Source organism: Scardinius erythrophthalmus, assembly GCF_964197995.2.
Source record: "Scardinius erythrophthalmus genome assembly, chromosome: 3".
Taxonomy (NCBI): domain Eukaryota; kingdom Metazoa; phylum Chordata; class Actinopteri; order Cypriniformes; family Leuciscidae; genus Scardinius; species Scardinius erythrophthalmus.
In genome coordinates, this window is record NC_138223.1 from 7263198 (window position 1) to 7284850 (window position 21653).

The 21653-nt window shown below is 37.9% G+C and overlaps 1 protein-coding gene across 1 annotated transcript; it reads left to right on the forward strand.

Annotated features, from left to right (window-relative positions):
• Positions 1-583: 583 nt before the first annotated feature.
• On the forward strand, positions 584-5081 carry en1b (engrailed homeobox 1b). Its single transcript, XM_081360484.1, has 2 exons — positions 584-1362; positions 4159-5081. The coding sequence occupies exons 1-2, from the start codon at positions 858-860 to the stop codon at positions 4476-4478; spliced, it is 825 nt and encodes a 274-aa protein (XP_081216610.1). The 5' UTR covers positions 584-857; the 3' UTR covers positions 4479-5081.
• Positions 5082-21653: the final 16572 nt, after the last annotated feature.

A 21653-nucleotide genomic window follows, 5' to 3' on the forward strand; every position in this document is an offset into this window, starting at 1 on the left:
GCTTTGTTATTACGAGGTGAATTATATAGGCCGACCTTATATGCTATCAGACTATAATATTTTGACATATAATTGCAAACTTTAATATTAATATTTTTTTTATCAATCTATCTAATTTTATGGTAAATCTGCTTCATTATTGGTTTCATTGTCTCAAAGAATAATAATCTTGGTCAAATTATGAAGGCTCACTCCTGTTTTCTTTCACTAGCTCCCGTCTATCGCCTACCTACATTAAGAATCCCAGAAAATAGCTATTCGCGATGTTATTAGTGTCTAGTTTTGACAAAAATACAACGAGCATCTAAAATAATGAATTATCAGGCAGCAGTGTCAGATCTTTTCTGTCAAAAGCCAATGCCGATCCAAAAACATCCAGTCCTCATTAGAGTGGATTTCCCGTTCGCCAGCGTATTTGGTCTTGGAAATCCATCCATTTGCATAAGATTGTAAAATTCTATTGGATATTCTCTTCTTGTGACACCAAGGATGTTGGTACCCCATTGGTCTATTGCACGTGTGTCTCGCTCACGTGCTTCCGGTTAAGGAAAAAAGTATGTGAGGGGCACAGTGATTTTAGAAAGAGTTTGTTAAGCGCGAGCTGTCACACGGGGCAGCGAGTCGGGGACTGCGGAGCATCGCGCGATGCATTATCTGACATGAATAACGGGTGCGTTTTGACACTTGAAACGCCTTGATCGCGGAAAGCATTCCGATGCTATGACAGTCGCTCCTCTTAAGGTATTTCGTATACCTTTATTTTAACAGTATAGACTGCATTCTTGTTTGTTGCTATCCGGATACTGCTCTTTTCAACAAGTGGAATTTTTGGAGTGCAGACCACGATCCAGCTTGTCATGGAGGAGCAAAAGGATCAAAATAGTCGTGATTCGACTGAATCCGATAGCGTCTCGCTCTCACCCAATATACCATCTCCTCCGATTTTACCTCACCAGGCTGCGCAGCAAGCCCACAGAACCACGAACTTTTTCATCGACAATATTCTACGGCCAGATTTCGGCTGCAAGAAAGATCTTGGGAGTAGGGACCGCGCGCAAACCTCGGGAAGGGAGAACGTTAACCCTATGGTAATAAGGCCGTCGCATAATAGCAGCCTTTGCCAGGATTCAAACTGCAGTAGTGACAGCACTTCTTCGTCCTCGTCGTCTTCGCCATCCTCAAAGCAGACCTCGGCAAAGCTTGTCGAGGGAAATGGAACTACCACAGCAAGGTACGGGGAGAATACGACGTCGATAGTGGTGGTGAACGCTAACGGGGGAACTCCGCCGGCTAAAGAGTCGCAGCCTTTACTATGGCCTGCGTGGGTGTACTGCACCAGGTACTCGGACAGACCTTCATCTGGTAAGGCGCTAGTTTCTTAATTGCATTGCATAATTCACAAACAGCGATTGACGCTGCACGCGGAAAAAAAAAACTTTTTTTTGGAGGTCGCATAGTGAGCTATTTTTTTTTTTTTTTTTATGATTGGCTACAGCGCGTTTTAATCAAACTCGATTTACGCAGCGTCTGAAGCTGTCATATTCAGCAGTCTTGGGTTGTTTTGAGGCATGAGCGAACAATAGTCACTTAGGCCGCAAACCATTTTGTTCACTTTCTGGAGAAAAACAAAATATGCAAAGTGCGTTTATTGTGTAGGCTAGTTCAAAACATTATATAGTTCTGATCGCCCTTTAAATTTCTAGCCTTTTTCTGGTGAAACATTACAATAAGGTTTAATTTGTTAACATTAGTTAATGTATGAACTAAAATGAACTAACCATGAGCAGTAGGCCTACACTTGTTACTGTATGTGTTAACGTTAATAAAAGCACAGCTGTTCAACGTTCATGTTAGTTCACAGTGCATAAACTAATGTTAATAAATACAACTTTGGATTTTAATAATGTTTTATAAATGTTGAAATTAACATTAACAAAGATGAATAAATGCTGTAGAAGTGCAGTTCATTATTAGTTCATGTTAACTAATTGTGTTAACTAATGAAACCTTACTGTAAAGTATTAACCTTTTTCAAAACAGAATAATTGTAGCCTACTATAAAACCATCTTACAATCATTGACATAATGGTGGATACGTTAATGTCAAGTAGCCTATAGATAATGTGTAATAGATACCACGTAGGCTATGTATTTAGATAATAGTAATCCGTTTTAAATTAGCCTGTCTAACCACAGTTTCCCATCAGCATAATGATATTCATAATAACAACAATAACGAGCATATCTTTTATAGCGCTTAATTTATCTTAGTCTGTGATCATGGGTATGCGTTAATCTGAAACCAGTTTATGTTTATAATCTCAGTACAAACAGCTTTATCTTAATAAAGGAAAGATAAGAAGAGGAAAGTGCCGAGATTTAATCAACCAAGTTTTGTGGCGTTCGTTAAATCCACCATGACTTTATGCTGCTGGCTATATTTGTAATTAATTTATGATTGCAGGATATTATTCGATATTCAATAGATATTTGCATAAATAGCCTATTTGAATTGCTATTTTGTTATAGGGCTGAAACTCGAATTGACTGATTTTTGTTGTCTGTTATTTTTAATCTCCTCACGCTGTAAATGTGTTCAGTTCTTACCTTTAGGCGGTTTTTATACCTGTCTTAAACACAGTGTATTTCCCATGGTTTCAGTATTTATTTATTTATTTATTTATTTATTTATTTATTTATTTATTTATTTTTAAAGATGTTACCACACGAAGTACATTTTTAGGTTGACTGCAAAATATTTTTACACTGCATACCTGCCATAAAGTCAGCTGGCTTGTTGGAAAAGATGCTTTGATTGACTTCACTGATTGACTTACTGATTGAGCGATCAGGCACTGGACTTTCACAGACGGCAAGCAGAATTTCGATCATCTGAGTGCAGTTTCCTGAAGGAAAAGCTTTTGGTCCTGATCTGTTGTTGATAATGCAGAAAATTGTTTTCTTGACGAGCGTGTAATGCCACATGCGTGGTGATATTTGCTTTGCATAATATGCTGTAAGCAGGTCTTTAGCTTTTCTTATTTAATTTTTTTAAATTGCACACTGTGCATGAATGGGTTTGGATATGAGCTGCATTATTCATGGATACATTAAAGGTAAAAACTATTTCCAGAACAATAACAAGACAGTTGTTGCAACGGAGCAAAACGTACAAATGTAAAATTAAAAATATAATGTCGCTAAAGTTATCTTTAGCAATCAACACAGCTCGTCTGCAAAGGTTACCTTATAGTGTAGCTAGCTAATAGTTTTTTATGTGCATTACGTCTTTCAAGTTTAGCTTGCATTTTGAAATGTTTTTTTAAAATATAGTTTTTTTTAATAATACCCAATCGCTTGACTGTTTTATAGAGAGAAAAACAAAAACTTATTAATCTATCGATTTTATTTTTCTGTGTGACTGACAATAACAAGGAGATTTGGAACTTAACTACTGCTATTGTTGTCGAAAACAGGGCGAATATAGGCCTACTTAGCCTATGTGTTGACATGTTGTCATTTTGTCTGCTGGTTGTAATAATATACTATATTATACTCTGTGCATTTAATTCATCCTAAAAAAAAAAAATAATAACTTTTGTAAGAATAAGCTGCCTCACACAAAGAATCATTCGGCTTTCCCGCCATGTTAGCTGGGTGTAATCTCAAGTGACAGTCGAGGACTGAGGCCTACATGCAAGCTTTCATTGCAGGTCTACGATTTGCTTATCATTAAATATCTTATCAATTTAACAGTGCATTTCATGGTTACAGTATTATATTTTGTGGCTTAGAAATAAAACAAACTAAACTATTTTTCAGCGGCATTTTGTTTCACTGCCTGTTTGGCAATTACATGTCTACTTGTCAGCTGACGTAATATAGTCCACCCCAACACTCATTATGTTTCATTGCGAACACTCATTGTTTATTCAGTAACGAAAGAGAACGGGCTGCGTAATGAACTGCAGTATGAATCTTTGTCGACATTTCTAAAAGAACGCAGCCGAAATCGCTTACAATACGGAAGTGTCAGGTAGGCCCTCGTGTTAACACCGCATCAATCGTTGCATTCTCTGTCAGGTGTGGGTAACCTATATAGTGTTTATACTGCTTTATGATATTTATGTCTTCGTTTTATTGTTGTTTCTACACTAGGCCCAAGGACACGAAAATTGAAAAAGAAGAAAAGCGAGAAAGAAGACAAGCGACCGAGAACCGCTTTCACGGCTGAACAGCTGCAGAGACTTAAAGCCGAGTTTCAGGCCAATCGGTACATTACGGAGCAGCGGAGACAGTCGCTGGCCCAGGAACTCAACCTCAATGAGTCACAAATAAAAATCTGGTTCCAGAATAAGAGGGCCAAAATCAAAAAGGCCACTGGCTATAAGAACGGCCTCGCTCTTCAGCTCATGGCTCAAGGACTCTACAACCATTCCACAACCACAGTTCAAGATGAAAAAGAAGATAGCGAATAAAATGGCCCGGGTCCTCTTCTTGAAAAGGCCATGGACGCTGACCCCAACAAAAGTGATTTTTCATATTTTTATGAATCAAATGAAAAGGAGATGTCTTCGAATTCTGCGAAACGAAGATACGATATTTAAACAAATTTCTGTTTATCATACAGTATATGGACATGCATCTAAATACGAACACTATGAAAATTTATATATAGCCAAAACTGTAAGATGTATATATTTAATTCCAGGTAAGGGGATGTCTATATTACTCCTTACTTGCTGTATATTTCTAACGTTTCTTCTCCTTTCCCAATGTGGTTGCTCACCGTTTCAGTAGGCCTAAGTGTCAGGCTTGTTAGAGTTTTTGTGATAGCCCTGTCTCTTAAATCCCTTATCTCACAGTTCTTCAAATGCGTGACTGAACCAACGCTTCAAGCCAAAGATTTTAATATGTTCAGATGATGTTGTCTGAAATAAAAAAGGTAGAATGTGCCATTGCTTTTTTTTCCTAGTCTACAAACCCTTAACATAATTACACGATCTGTAGCTGTTTAAACGCTACGATGACTTGTCGTTCTCCCAAACCCTTGAGAGATTTTTGTTTAATAAATGTATCACAAAACGATGCTTTTCTACGCTACTCTAATTTGTTTGAATGAGGCAGTGTGGTTGCACTGCAAGAGAAAGGTGTTTTACGGATAACATATTGCAATTGTTATGATGGGAGATATTATAATATTGGGAGATAAAAAAAAAAGTCAAGTCTGTTTTAAGAAATAACATAAGGTCTACATTTATACATTTATTATAAATCTCATCATTATTTGTGATTATTCAATTTATATAGTCTAAATGTAGTATAAATGATACATAAGTATAAAACATGGAATACAAAATGTAAGGGCATTTTTAAGGGAAGCTAATATAAATGATAGATAGCCAATACAATTTGAGCCTTGCTGGTAGTATTGCGTAGTTGTCTTCCACAAAATATATGTACAATTTAGCCTATAGCATATATACAAATGTGCACACACACACACACACACACACACACACACATTATATAAATATATATAGTAGGCTGCTAAAAATCTACTATTATTCCAAATGAAAGTATATCTTGGAACGCATTTTGTATTATTTTAATTTAGGCAAGATAATTGGACAGCATTCATTCTTTATGACGCCAACTATTGACTTGAACCAAATTCTACGCATGTCAGTGGTAGACTATTGTACATATGTCAAAATAATTGTGCTCTGCGAATCTGCCAGACTTAATTAAACGTAAGACGAGGCTATATCTGATCAATCTTCCACCCTATATGGAACGGCATCTTCTACATGGATTTATTTTATTTAATTTTATACGTGAAGGCCTACGATTGCATGCATTAATCTCTGTATTTGCTGGTTTCGCTTATAGCAGGCTAGCATAATTTGCATCAACGTCACACATCTGACTTCTTGCGATGACAACAGCAGTGCAGAAAGCGCTCGGATAGCGGAGTGTCTTTGCGAGGCAGTGTGCAGGAGCCTGTGTCTAGGGATCAAAGAACAAATTCAGAAAACTCTCCCAACGAGGTTAAAAGGTCAAGCTGAGCAGTCAAAACAAAATCATGGATGTTTAAAAACACCACATTCTCTCTGAACAGTCCGCGTATTGTCTCAAGACAAAGCGCACTGAACATTGCGTTTCAAAATAGGGCAATAAAGAATCTTGTTGTGACATTTTAGTTTAATAAAAGTTAGCTGGCGGCTGGTATTTGGGTGAATAATAAATTTGTTTTTATGTGAAACGTATCTTAGGCCTATATTGATCATTAAATGTGCAGCAAATTTAAGCAATTTGTTTACAATAATATAATCATTTTAACTTGGGGTCTAACGGTGCAAATAACATAAAACATATTCGCCAATAACCTGTAGCCTATAGCATTGCATTCAATGTATGCACGTGCATATTTTTACACGCGAGTCATGATGACTAAAACAATACAAGAAGGGACAAGAAATCAGTCTTAATGTATAATACAATGAGTCTTGATGTAACATGCGCTGTCGGGTATTGTTGGGACGAGACTTATGGGCACATTTAATTAGCCTATGGTTCATTCCCCCAGTTACTTCTGAAGGCTTACTCAATACTAAAATATATTATAAACAAGACTTAACAACAACAACAAAACAACAACAATCAACTGTCTAAATTTACAGGCTATAGGCGCTCTTTGTAGCACAAACAAAACATTTGTCTCTTTGCTCCAGCAGGCCTCGCCTTAGAATGTTTGGACTTGGAGGCATGTCTATAAACAGAGCGAGTTCACATCAGAAGTGTAGCTACCACCATTTGTTAGTTAAAATAAATTGTTTTGGAATATTATATTCCAAATATTGTCGGTGATTCGTAAGAAAATGATTTACAGCATTTTTGTCTCCATGTTAAGAGACTAGGCTATCTAAGTTTACGGGATTGGTGTTGTGCTGGTTGCATTTTTTTTTTTTTTTTTTGACGATTGTTACAAAAGTATACTGCCACAAATCGTTTAGTTGAATTCCCGATTTATAAAATTTCTTGACAATTGTGCTTGCACGACTATAAGTTTACCAATTTTTAACCTTCAGTTCTTGAAGCATTTATTGTGGGACATGATATTGAAGCTAAGAGTTTAATTGTCATAAATGTGTTTTTATAGCAACGGTGACAATATCGGAATGGGCAGGCAGAGGTATAAGCCTAATGTTACAGGATTTCTCGTTTTATTGTTATTAATTATAGTTCTGCATTTTTCACGTAATTGTTACAAATTACAGAAAAAAAGGGAATTTATTTACAAATTTAAATATACTTTCTTTCACTCTTCTAATACAGACTAGAATAATTCCTTTCTTTAACTTAAAACAAGGTGGAGTTAATAAATATTTTGCCTTTCCATGTGGAATAGCCTACGAGGGTTTTGCCATCACATGGAGCCCGCAGGCGGCTTTTATTTGTAATTATTCTGCTGCTAATATAACTGCATGCGCATAATATTCAGTGAATTTAATTAACAAACTCACATATAGCAAAGAGAACCATTTCAAAAACACCTGTACATTAAATATTAATAGCCATAAACCGATTGACATTGGGCTACTTATTTAAACAGGCTTGAACGATTATTAATTTGCTTTCGTGGACAAGCCAATCCCTCGTGCTTTTCTGCTCATTTAATAAAATGTTATATGAAGGGCCTTATTATTCATTTTAAGTTGTACAATAAAGAGCGAATGAAGCCTATGTTTTTTTAGGTACTTTGCTAATAAAATAACCTAATAACAGCGAGATATTGAATGTGAAATTTGCATTATTTAGGCTACCGACTATCCAAATAAAAATCCTTGCAAGGACCAGCTATAGACGGGCAAATATTAAGTAATAATAATAATAATAATAATTCATTACATTTATATAGCGCTTTTCTCGACACTCAAAGCGCTTTACATAGAAGGGGGGAATCTCCTCAACCACCACCAATGTGCAGCATCCACCTGGATGATGCGACGGCAGCCATATTGCGCCAGAACGCCCACCACACACCAGCTTACTGGTGGAGAGGAGACAGTGATGAAGCCAATCAGTATATGGGGAGGATTAGGAGGCCATGATGGACAGAGGCCACTGGGCAAATTTTGGCCAGGATGCCGGGGTTACACCGCTACTCTTTCGAAAGACATCCTGGGATTTTTTTTAATGACCACAGAGAGTCAGGACCTCGGTTTAACGTCTCATCCGAAGGACGGGACGTTAATTTGCTCCCCCATTAATTTGTGTTTTTAACAAATCCTATTTAACAAATCCTATTTGCACAATTGTTTTGGGGAAAGCCTTCGGAATGCGCAGCTAGCTGTTCACATCAAAATATCACACATTAAAATAATATTGTTCAACTATCCTTCAGTCGTTCAAACAATACGATTATACCTATAGGTTTTTGTGTCAACCTTTTGAGCCTAAAAATGGGTAAAGTGCATGAATGTAACAACCTTAATATAATGAAGGTTGGGGAACTGGGCTATAGGCTACTATAGCATGTATTATTTTTATCCATAGATAACCGTATGCTGTGGGCCAAATAAAGGTTCAATCCAATCTACTGCAAGGACCATAATTACTGACATTACCTTGTTAAAATATATAGAACTCGTTCAAAAACGGCACAAAACCGCCTTGCTTCGTTCAGCAGGTGCTTCGCTAAAACAAAAGGCAACTGAGATCGGCGCATCCTCACTACATTCTGCCCTACAGCTACCATTCAACATGTATTTAATATATATGCAAATGAAAGCAATAAAAGACGAAACTATGGAGATTATTTAACAGGGTATAGCTGCAAACGAAACACTAGAAACTTAGCAACTTCAAACAAAGCAAAGGTAAGAGAACGCCAGTCTATTTTCAATGAAAAATAGGAGGGAGGAGAGGAGGACATGATGTTTTGCAAAATGGCAAGTGGTGGACTTAAAAGAAAGCACGAGAAAAGGCGAAGGCCATGGCACTGGGGTTGAGGACAGGAAAAGCTTGCACAAATTTCACAGCCTCGCTTGGTTGTCTCGGTTTGTGCCCTCGTTTACCAGAGGCGAACGCGCACCATTGATCAAAGAACAGCGGAAGAGGCCAGTGACCCTGAATAGGACTAAAGGATGCAAATATATGAGCTAAGTGATTGGTAATCCTATTAGAAAACACTGTGGGTGGGGGCCAGCGGTTCAGGGGCTATTCGCGTCTCAACACTACCAGCCCTTGATGCTTACACACGGCAGTGCTCTTGTACTACACACACAGCTGACATGTGTTTCTGTTGTGCGCACGCGCGCACGCATGCAGAGGCATCATCGCCAGTGCGGCCCCACTGCTTAACTCAAATATAATCCCCCAAGGAATTACTGAGCAGAAAGTGTGATAAAAGCATCAAATCAGTGAGACTTGCATTGGAAAGAGGATGCCTTTCTGTCGCAAACTACTAAAAAAAAAAAAAGAAGAAGAAAAAAAGCAACATTAGACGCGAAGTTAATTCACATGCTCTGGCAAATCTACTTGATTTTTTTTAATGCATTATAACAAAACTATTTAACCTTTAGTGTAAAAGGTGCTCTGAGGTCAAACGTCTGTTAATTCTCTCATGTTTTCAGAATAGCCTATGCCTTCGAAAAAATGTACTGTCCCATGCCCCCTCCCTCCTTTAAGTTCCACATCACTTCAGTTTTTGCTGTTGAAATGTGTGACAAATGCATACAGAGGCAATACTGGTGGGGTGATTCAACAAAGGATGGCATTGAATGTTAACCTCCCAATGCGCCAGTGTAGGCATTAGGACTACTGGGAGAGCAGCCACAAATGTGGGAGCAGATAAATGAACATTACATGGTGGATAGAACCAAGTACCTTCATTCCCCTCCACCCACCCCTAACTGGTCAGCAGCACAGGGCCAGACACAAACACACTGCTGCAAAGGCTTTGTAAAAGAAGAGTATGGTGAGATACGCATATCAATACAAATTTATAATAATAATAATAATAATCTGCATAACATTGTATCTGTTGCTGGCTGACTTTCTAAACACTTTCCGTTATTATTTAAGTTATTAGCCTACTGTTTTTTATTTTTATTTATTTCACACATTATCTACATACAAGTAAGAGAAAATAATACCACATTTGTACTGCAAACACAGAAACAATAGGCCTATTTGTGAAATTATTAAAATATATTCACTTATTATTGATGCAATTAAACCCCTCAGAGTCAGAAAAATTTACTTTGTTTACTTTTTATTTATTGTCAGTAAATTTCTAAGTTTGTCCATTCATTAGCCTGCAAATTCATAAACCTCATATAGCCTATGCTTTATTTAAAATGTATATATATATATTAAATCTTTTTTTCAAGTAGCAATTTGTCTTACCACAGTTAGTTTGGTCAACCGGTTTAGATGCACAATGTTGATAAAACATATATGGCTAGGCTATGGCAATATTTAGGATGTGTTAAATAAACTACTAGTTTTTCAGTTATCCACGAGAGCCTATTCAACCCCATCCCACTGCCTGAAAGGTCCTGCAGTAATGCCGTAAAAACACTTTTCTCAAACAAAATTTCCGTTTCGTCGCAACCGTAATGTGGGTTAATGACAAATAGCCTATGAATGTCTGAGAAGATAAAAACGTGCAAGCTTTTTTAAAAATCCCGTTTCAAAAAAATAATTTTTAGGGGTAATCCATTTTCATAAAATGTCAAAATGTGATTTAAAAACAAAAACAAAAACGTAATGACCTTGACACAATTTGAGTGTCTTATGGGGTCCTGTCACATGACAACAAAATACCGTCGACCTGTTTTTAAATTGCTAGGCCTAATATTTAAAATCACTATCGATTTTAATTAAGACGTTTTTCGTATGCATTGCATTTTTAATTTATTTTTAAATAAGTTAATAGTTTCGGACAAAAATAAGTGTCACGTCTTTGACCCATATAAAAGGAAGAAGAGTTGACAAGAATTCTAATTACAAACAGAAGGGGTCCTATCGTGGGACAGCGGTGGGTGTTCACCCCGTTCACAATGGCATCTGCTGTGCAGATTTTTCAGAGCCCATCCTGTCAAGGCGCTTTTTTATATAATGAAGGTACACGCACAAAGAGAACAAAGCGCGGGACACCTGGTATCATAATATGCGATGGGTGGTCAAGAGGCTCTTCACTCCGCGTGCCTCTCACATGTGGTATTACTTTCCCGGCTCCGGCTCCGGCAGACGCAGACAGACAGACAGGGCCTTCCACGATGCGCGCTAGCATTAGCGGCTATGTTTTCACCGTCGGCCTTGCACTTCAAAAGGCGAGTGATTCGCGAAAGTCTCCTTCTCGGTCTCTCATCGCTGGCTGTGTGCAGTCCCGAGGTGGAGAGAGGTGAGCCGGAGAACACTTCGTCATATTCAATTAGCACACGGCTGTCACAGGCCGTGATGTCATTCCCCGCGAGAGAATATGAACGATTGTCCCACCTTTGAGAAGACATGATCTGAGAAACAAGCACTACTACCACAGAGCATCAGTAGGGTATATTTAAAAAAATGGATATTAAAACAATGAGCTTATGAATGGGCGATTCTTCAATTAGGGGAACTATTCTGTCCCCTGGAATGATTTTTACACAAAGCACTTTTTAATTAGCCTTTGAAAAACGTTTAATTCATTTTTTATTGTAATACTATTTGGGGCTTGTCCTAACCCAACATTTAACTTCTCCTCTATATAAAACAGTTTTGAAAAAGCATTTAACTAGGGTTTTCCAAACTATTTTTTTTTCTCCAAAAAGAGCCACGTCATCACTGAAAGTTGACATGTGATAGGCCTACACATTTTAACACAGATGAAACATTTTAAACTCTGATTAGAAGTAGTCAAAAGTAAGTTTAATTGAAGAATCACCCAAATGGCTATTGTCAAAGGACTTGCATGGTTTAAGCAGCACATGCATTTTAATAACTACCTCTTTATGCTATTTTGTATAACACAAAAATGCATCAACCTATATCTGGTACAACCTTTAAATTGATTTTTATTGGTACCCAGCCCTAATGTATAGCAATTCAGGTTTGTTCAGTCATAATAAATAACATTTTTTATTTGAATAAAGCCAGTTTATTTAGATTTTAATGTGTCCTTGTTACAGTGTAGGCTAATTATACATTTAAGCACTGAGTAATAATAACCACATGTACTATATTGTTAGATTAGGATTGGTTTAGGGTTAGTTGCATGTAATTATTGTAGTAATTACTACAGAAAATGTAACGTGTAACAAGGACAATGTAAAATAAAGTGTTACCGCACATTTTTACGTTGCTTGACAAACTTTTATCTCAATTTCTCTCAAATTATCTGAGCAATAAGAGCAAAACTGCACAATCCCCCCCCCAAGATGCCAACCAAGTCTAAATCTCTCTTATACAACTTAACCACTTTAATATCCTAACTGTGTATTTGATTCCTATTCAAATATGACAAGTGTCATCTCTCCATCTTTTAAATTTTCAACAAAGAGGCATGTTTTTAAAGTTGCTTGTGACTTGTGTCTGTGTCCGTTTTTTATCCATTACTGCATTTTGTTAAATTCCCAAAACTGATTTAAAGTGGTAGGCCTGTTAATGTATGTTGTGTAGGTGTCAGTGGTGAAACACGCCTGTCAACGCATCTGCATATGCCTGTATCATTACCCAAATAAGGTCCTGTTCAGGGACTACTTTTACCTCACCTAAAATCCATATGACGATCTGTTATGGCACCAGCCCGCTCCACAACACCATGATTTACGGTTTTGCGTCAGCCCTTAGCCCTCCTGCACAGCGAAGTTAAATGACCCGAAAATAACATTAATATGTACCAGGGTCTGATGGAGTACCGTACAGGAGGGGTGGTCTGCGGCGTCGGCTTTCACCCGCAGGAATATAAACTCCAGGGTCGGGATGGGTCAAGGGGTGGCATCAACGATACAGCTGAAGTGCAAAGCCGACAGAAGAGAAGAGAAGTGGAAAGCCATCTTCAGGCTAAAGATGATTTCATTTGAAGTGAACCAAAGATTAATGTTGAATGAAATATCTGATGATAGTAAAATAACTGTGTGACAAACAGGAAAGCAATGTCTGTTCATAACTACCTTTTGGGTGCTTTCACATTATTAACAGAGAGAGGCTTAATTTCTTGGCAAGAAGATTCGTGTAAATTTTTGATAAAATATAGAACATGATAATATGCTTGTTTTCCTTTCTGAAAGTATCACTTCAGGATGGGAGTTCAATAGTTTTGGATGAGAGTCACAGATATAAACTAACAGTATAGAGACAGTTGTTTACCTTCATGAATGAAGTGAATGTGAGACAAAGATAAAAATAAAAGGCAAAAAAAAAATTGAAAAATAATGAATAAGAAAATAATAATAATAATAATACTTTTATTCAACAAGGATGCATTAAATGAATTAAAAGAGATAGTAAAGACAAAAATATTCAAATTTCAAATACATGCGTAACTTTATGTTCATCAAAGTAACTGTTTTCCACATTGATAATAATAAGAAATGTTTCTTAAGCAGCTGAAAATTCAGCTTTGCCATCACAGAAATAAATAACATTTTAAAGTATATAACATCATGAAAAGTTATTTGAATTACATTGTAATAATGTTTAATAATATTACTGTTTTTATTGTATTCATCAAATAATTACAGCCTTGGCGAACAAAAGAGACTTTTTCCAAAAACATTTAAAAAAATTGTATACCCACCCTAAACTTTTATAATGGTAGAGTATATTTATATAGCAAGTAAGTGTTTATATCTATTTATACAAGTATAAGCAGTCATTTATGTTTTTATCTTTCTTGTTCACTTGTTCACCTGTAGTAACCTGGGATCTTGCTTAAGGCACATCACCCCCACTTGACTCATTCCCTCACTCGCTCACTCAACTAACTTACTAACTCACTCGCCCTTTCAGATGACAGAACCAGCTCAAGAGAACGAGTGATTTCTGGGGCAGCCGCACAGCATTGAGCATGAAGAAGTCCTTTTACACAGCCTGCGAGATGTGTGGTCCGAAGGGTGTTATTCCAATCCTCTCTCTTTGTCTTGTGTGTGTGTGAGCTCACTGTGTGTCTGCCCAGACAAGAAGGGGGAAAAAAAACAGACACACACATTACAGCAACAACTGTTCCATGCGAGTAAATCATTTTATGGATGTTCAGGAAGTTTGTGTTGGGATCAGGGTGGGATGGCTGGGCTGTAGCGTAAAGAGGGTAATACGCTGGAATGCATCAGGGTTTATCAGAATTGCAGGCTGATCTGTCCCATGACAACAGGTGCCGGTGTCCAAGACACCTGTAGTCCTGACACAAATTTTTACTTGAAAAAAAAGGTACAAAAGCTGTCACTGGCGGTACCCCTTTAAAAAAGAAGAAGAAGAAAAAAAAAAGGCATGTACCATTTAGGTACTAAAATGTATATACTGAGTGGTAAATAAGGTACAGTACAAAGGTGTACTTTTTGAAAGCTTTTGTACCTTTTTTTCTGAGCGTGTAGAAGTGGAAAAATTTTGGCCAGATCACTAATACTGCTTACAATCAATTTTCAGTCAAAAAGCAATTTAATATAATAAAAGTCTACCCAAATATTCATCTTTTGTCCTGTCTTTCTGCACTTTTGTATTCGTTACATTTTTATCCCAAATACAAAGTTTAGTGATGCACTTGTGGTGAAGAATCAAGCCAAATCTACGCCGGCGTGTTTAAGAAGCCGAGACGACTGGTTAAAAACACGTTTTCATCGAGCAGTCGCAGATGTCTATGAAAAAAAGAGATCCTGACACACACAGCTGCTGCCCAAATCCGCCTTGAATCAACGGACGAACTGTGTCACATACTTCTCACATTCCTTTCAAAGTCACTTTTATGGATGCAAACACTGTTTGATCTGAAAAAAAATTACCATCAAGTACATAATTGATTAAAAAATAGATAAATATATTTTATTTATGTTTTATGCAGTGTTGTAGAACACGAGCATGGAAATACTTATGGAGGAGGCCCGGATGTCAGTTCCCCCTCATGCCCTCTACAGAATGGACCTCCAAGCAGCGTGACATTACTCCATCAATCTGTGTTTAAAGAGCAGTGTGTGTCCACAGTGCAGCATGTTAACAGGCATCTCTCTCTTTCTCATCATGTTCATGTTCAGGCACACACAAAATCCCACATATGCTTGCATGCTCATCTATTTATGTTTCCATCACCCTTATAAACAAACACACACACCTGTTTTTATATCTTTACGTAGACTTTCCGTAGACATAATGGTTCTTAATAATGTACAAACAGTATATTCTATCCCCTAACCCATACCCATCAGAAATCTTTTTGCATTTTTACATTTTCAAAAAAACTGTTTTCAAACATTTTCACATTTTATCTTTGTGGGGACACTTGTCCTCACAATGTATAAGAGTAACACACACACGTGTGTGTTTTCATGTTTAATGGGGACTTTCCATACATAATTACACAGTAACCCTACCCCTAAACCATCACAGAAAACTTTCTGCATTTCATTTTTAGGTTTTCAAAAAAAAAAAAAAAAAAAATCACTTAGTAGCCTATGATTTAAACGTTGTTTTCCTCACAGGGACCAAAACAGTTCCCCAAAAGGACAAGGATTTCAGATATTGCCATTTTTGTGGGGACATTTTGTCCACATAACGTAGGGTTCACCAGGACAGCACATTCATTCATTGACACAATGCAATCTCTAGCTTACCCATCAGTGCCCAACCTGAACCCTTACCCTTAACCTAATTATAACCTTTCCCCCTAAAGCCAAGTCAAACAGGCCTTTAAAGGGGAAAGAAATGTCCTCCACTTTACTCTCTTTATTTTCACTCCGCTGTCTAAAATTCAAACCGTCCTCACAAAGACAGATGTACAAGGACACACACACACACAGAGACACACACATCACTTGCTGTGCTATATACAGTATTTTACCTGAAGCCTAATGAACACAAGAGCACTTGTCAGACATCACCATATCAAACCAAACATTCGGCTGCTGTCACTCAAATAACAATATCTATCTATTTATTGCAAGATCTACTTCGCATAACATTTCTATTCTATGTGTGTTTTAAAGGTCATTGGAGTTGGAGCCATGACACAGTAGGCTATAGTGCAAGTTTACTGGGATGCAACGTCAATCTCGGCCTGCATCGCACCCTGATCCCTTTCCTGTTTTATTATGCAAAATTCCCATGGTGTTTGAACATAAATGTGTGTTGGCAGCGTTATAGGCCTTTCGCATTGTCTGTCATTTTGACGTAAGGGTCATAAAAAAATCTGTCATAATCAATTATTAGCCTACCCGTCATTTTAATTTTCATATTTCAGTGGTATAAGATTATACATTTAATAGCTTATGTTTTGGTGTACATTTAAATTTTTATTCTCGCACTTACAGGACAAGAATATGCATTTATTTAATTATGAATAGAAAGTTAAACAGAGACTCGGCATCCCTTTTCAGTTTTCATGGTGAATGTTTGTCCAATAAATTGTAATATAGCTCTGTGTTTTGTTACTTTATGAAACAACGTCCCAGCGTTCAAATTCTGTCCTCTTTATTACGAAATTCAAACAATAAATACCGTTTTGTCGCTCTTTAAAGTGGCCAAAGTGCGGCAGTGCTAACGAAGCCCACATGAACCGATCATCTCTTAAACTTTACGCGTACATTTACACAAACTTTACACAAAATATAGCATAAACATATCGGGATATGTTGAAAAATACAGTACAACTTACTGAAATCCATATCATGTCTCATGTAGGCTGCATATAAAAATAGCCACACTGGAGCGCACTCACCACTAACTAGACAAGGGCAAGTTACAAGTTGATAGATCACCTTAAGTGTAATCTGTCAAAATGACGGACGGCCTTAAAGGGGTCATCGGATGCCCATTTTCCACAAGTTGGTATGATTCTTTAGGGTCTTCGTGTAAAGTTTGTAACATACTTTGGTTAAAATTCCTCAATGGCTGTGTAAAACAACACCCTTTTTACCTCCTCAAAAACAGCACTGTTCACAGCGACCCGGTGCATGTCTCTTTAAATGATAATGAGCACCTGCTCACCCCACCCCTCTCTTCCGTGGGGCGTGTCGACACAAGACAGTAAAGTGCTGCTTTGAGGGTGGAAATATGCTAATACAGAACAGTCCGTCAGTGGTCATGGGCGGAGCATCAGCAATATGAAATATATTGCTCAGAAAATCCAAACTCTTGAGAGTGTTGAGGCTTTTTGAGGATTAAAAGGATTTTAGATCTGAGGATTTTTTCATTGTATGGTGGTTATGTCCACACATTTATATGCAAACGCCATATAAAAGTGAATTTTGCATCCGATGACCCCTTTAAGATTTTTCCTTCTCTGCTAAAAAAATTTGTCAATGATGGAAAAGTCTCAGATAACGTGACCTCCAGTCAGCAGTGTGTACACAACCACCATATAATGGTAAAAATTCTCATAAATCATAAAGTGTCTTGGAACAAGGCATTTGCAGATTGTAGCTTTTGTGACGTCACAAATGCGTAGGCCCCGCCCACAACCGCAGGCGGACTCTGACCAATACAGTACACAGTCCACCATGTTTACCTCCAAGAGCATTTAACAGCAGCATTCAAGAATTAAAGCTACTGAAGTTAGTCAGTCAAGAGTAGTGAGTGATTTTCTGTTTATCTTTTGTTGTTTGAATCATATTAACAGGATATAAGGCAGTAGGTACTGTAGCTATATTACGCTGCTTTCACTTTTTTCACATGATTTCATACACATGATTTCTTTACGTTCAGAGACATAAACGACTGTGTTTATGTGAACGTTTTGTGTTTTTGACATAACCTTATGTGTAGCGGCCCTTCAGCTTCGTAGAAAAGAGGCAGAGAGTTATTGACGGGTGCTTTCGATTTATTTTGTTAAGATGCAATAAACTTCATTGCTGAAGTGTTCATTGTCTCGTTTCTTTGTTGCAAACGTTCTCCATGCATCACAACACTGTGTTCACACATTGACTTCATAGCACCATAACAATCGCATCACAGCACGGTAGCACCGTAAAACTACAAAGAAAACAAAGAAACAATACATAAATATCAAACAAAATAAACTCAAACAACATACACAAAATAAACCGTGTTCAAAGAAATCAACACATGGTACCAAAGAAATACAGGGAAAACAAACTAAACATACCTCGCTCTGCTTGCCAAAGGGATACTAAAGCTTAAAGCTTGAACCATTTTCTCAAGCTGGTTAGCTCAAGAACAAACGTGACAATACTCTTACTCTGTTTCCTTTCCCTTATATGCAATCAATGTATTCCGCCATCTAGTGGTGACGCAAAGCAAAACAAATTAAAGGGGAAGGCCATTACACTCCCACCAATCATGTTATGATAAATTAACAAAACAAACCCATACAAATATCATACATGATTTCAACCTTCAATGACCCTTTTTCAACATAACACACAAAATACAACAACAACAACAACAACAAAAAAAAATTTTAAACCTTGTTTAACCCAATTGTCTAATGTTCGAGTCACTATCAATGAATCATTCGCTTTCAAGTAGAACCACTAATTTTTGAATTGGTCGCTCAATGATTGAAGGTTTAGAGTGATGTCCTAACTTAGTCTTTAGTTTTCGATCTCCTATTTGAACTTTAACTCGTCGGACTAAGCCATCGTTCCCTTGAGTGACCTCAACTACTCTACCCAACTGCCACTGGTTCCTTGGCAGCATGTCCTCTTTGATGATGACTATGTCATTAACTTCGAGATTACGTCGAGGTATGTGCCACTTCTGACGCGTGGAAATATTCAGGAGATACTCCCTTTTCCAACGACTCCAGAATTGTTTAATTAAGTACTGGACTCTACGCCACCTTTTTGTAGCATACATGTCTTCCTTCAAAAAGTTCCCAGGAGGAGGAAGAACTGTCTTGGATTTCATTAAGATAAGATGGTTTGGTGTTATGGTTTCCAGTGACTTGGGGTCATTTATTCCATCTACAGTTAATGGTCGACTGTTAACGATAGCCATCGCTTCATAAAACAATGTTCTAAGAGAAGAGTCATCAAGTCTGCCTGGGCACTGAGAAAGCGTGGCGTTCAACACATTTCGCACAGTCCTGATTTGGCGTTCCCAGACACCACCAGAATGACTGGCTGAAGCAGCATTAAAAACGAACTCACACTGATTTTCAGCAAGAAATGCCTCCAATGTCTTTGCATCACATTCTTTAAGAGCTTCTCGGAGTTCATTTCTAGCTCCAACAAAATTTGTGCCACAATCACAAAAAAGTTGACGAACAGCTCCACGGAGGCTCAGGAAACATCTTAGAGCATTAATGAACATGTCTGTGGACAAATCTTCCAACATTTCGATATGGACGGCTCTGGAAGAAAGGCACGCAAAGAGAAGACCATATCTTTTATACTCCTTTCGACCCTTCTTTATGATAAACGGGCCGAAACAGTCCATACCAGTGTAGCAGAAAGGGGCAGAGACTTCAGTCCGTTCTTTAGGAAGGTCAGCCATTTGCTGCTCCTCTACTGGCCGTCTTAGCTTTCTACATTGTACACATTTGTAAATCAATTTAGATACTGATCTACTGCCACCGATAACCCAAAACCCATTTGCTCTGAGTTCCATGAGTGTTTGATACCTCCCTTAATGACAAATTTTGGCATGGTAATGTGTCAAAATAAGTTTGGTGATGCGGCTGTCTTTTGGCAAAATCACTGGATGCTTGAACTCTTCGCTAAGAGATGACTCTTTCAACCTTCCTCCAACACGAAGAAGACCGCTTTTCAGAATAGGATCGAGATGAAAAAGTGCACATGATTTCTGAAGAACCTTCCCTCCTTGAATTGCTCTTATCTCTTGGGGAAAAGCCTGTTGTTGAACGAGCTTGAAGACAACCTCAGATGCCTTTTCCTGTTCTTCCACATTCACAATGTCATTAATGTATTTCTGTCTTGAGGCCAGCCTTTTTATTCTAGCAATCACATTAATGAGAGTTCTCCAAGAAGAAAGGTGATTAAATCGTTCAAGAAAGTCAAAACTAACGCCACCCTTCGTCACAAATGTTTGAACTAGTCTGACTTCAGGATCTCCCACGAGTAGATTATTTGAGGAATTAGGAGGCAGACACACTTCTCGTTCCCATAAAAATTTGGGTGCTGACATCCAATTTGTTAAAGATATGTCTGAGACAAGAAGACCTCGAGAAACATGATCAGCAGGATTTTCAGATGTATTGACATAATACCACTGGTGTGTATTTGTGATTTCCCTGATTAGCTGCACACGATTTGCAACAAACACATGAAACCTTCTGGCTTCGTTGTTGACATATGCTAGGACAACCTGCGAGTCAGTCCAAAAGAACTCCTGATCAATCTTCAGTTCCAGTTCAGCCTTTAACATAACACTCATTCTAGCTGAAACTACAGCAGCAGACAATTCCAGTCTTGGAATGCTTTTGATCTTAGTGGGTGCAACTCGAGCTTTGGCCATTACGAGACTACAGTGTACTTCATCTTTGTCATTCTTGAACCTCAGATAGGAACAAGCGCCATACCCCAGGTTACTTGCATCGGAGAAATGGTGCAGTTCTGTCCAGACAATGTTACTAAAAGATGGCGGATGATAGCATCTTTGAATGCTAAAATCTTTCAAATCCTGAAAACTACTTTTCCACTCCTCCCACCGTAGGAATAAATCATCAGGAAGAGGATCATCCCATCCAATATTTCTACGGCACAACTCCTGTAAAATGCACTTTCCCTTCAAGAGGAACGGAGCAACAAACCCAATAGGGTCGAACAAGGAAGCAACAATTGACAAAATCCCCCGACGTGTTACAGGCTGGTCTTTCAATTTGATGTCAAAGCTGAATATGTCATCTTTTGTGGACCATTGAATGCCCAGAACGTATCCTGTTATTTCAGGAGTCAGGTTTAGAGGTTTAGTTGTTATTGCCCACTCTGATGAATTCACACAATGAAGAACTTCATTCTCATTTGAATTAAACTTGTGAAGGCGTAATCCTCCATGCTTACACAGGGATTGAGCTTTGACAATCAACTCCTTTGCTTCATTGATCAATGGAACAGAAATCAAGCCATCATCAACATAAAAGTTCTTCTTCACGAATGATGAGGCTGCGGGATACTCAGACTTGTACTGCTCTGCCAGGTATTTAAGGCCAAAGTTGGCGCACCCAGGAGATGAAGCGGCACCGAAAAGGTGTACAGTCATTCGATATTCTTGAGGTTCTCTTTCCAAATCTCCATTTTCCCACCATAAGAATCTCAAGTAGTTTCTGTTATCTAGAGGAACATGAAATTGATGGAACATCTTTTCGATATCACATGTCACTGCAACAGCTTCTTTCCTGAACCGGCAAAGTACTCCCACCAAAGAATTGATCAAGTCTGGACCAGTGAGAAGGGTGTCATTAAGAGAAATTCCACAAAATTTTGCAGAGCAATCAAATACCACCCCCAACTTATCTGGCTTGTGAGGGTGGTAAA

Excerpts from the sequence above, each read along its gene's own strand:
- en1b (XM_081360484.1), top strand. The coding sequence starts at position 858 with ATGGAGGAGCAAAAGGATCAAAATAGTCGTGATTCGACTGAATCCGAT. Across the intron at positions 1,363-4,158 it reads CTCGGACAGACCTTCATCTG|GCCCAAGGACACGAAAATTG; the intron begins GTAAGGCGCTAG and ends TTTCTACACTAG.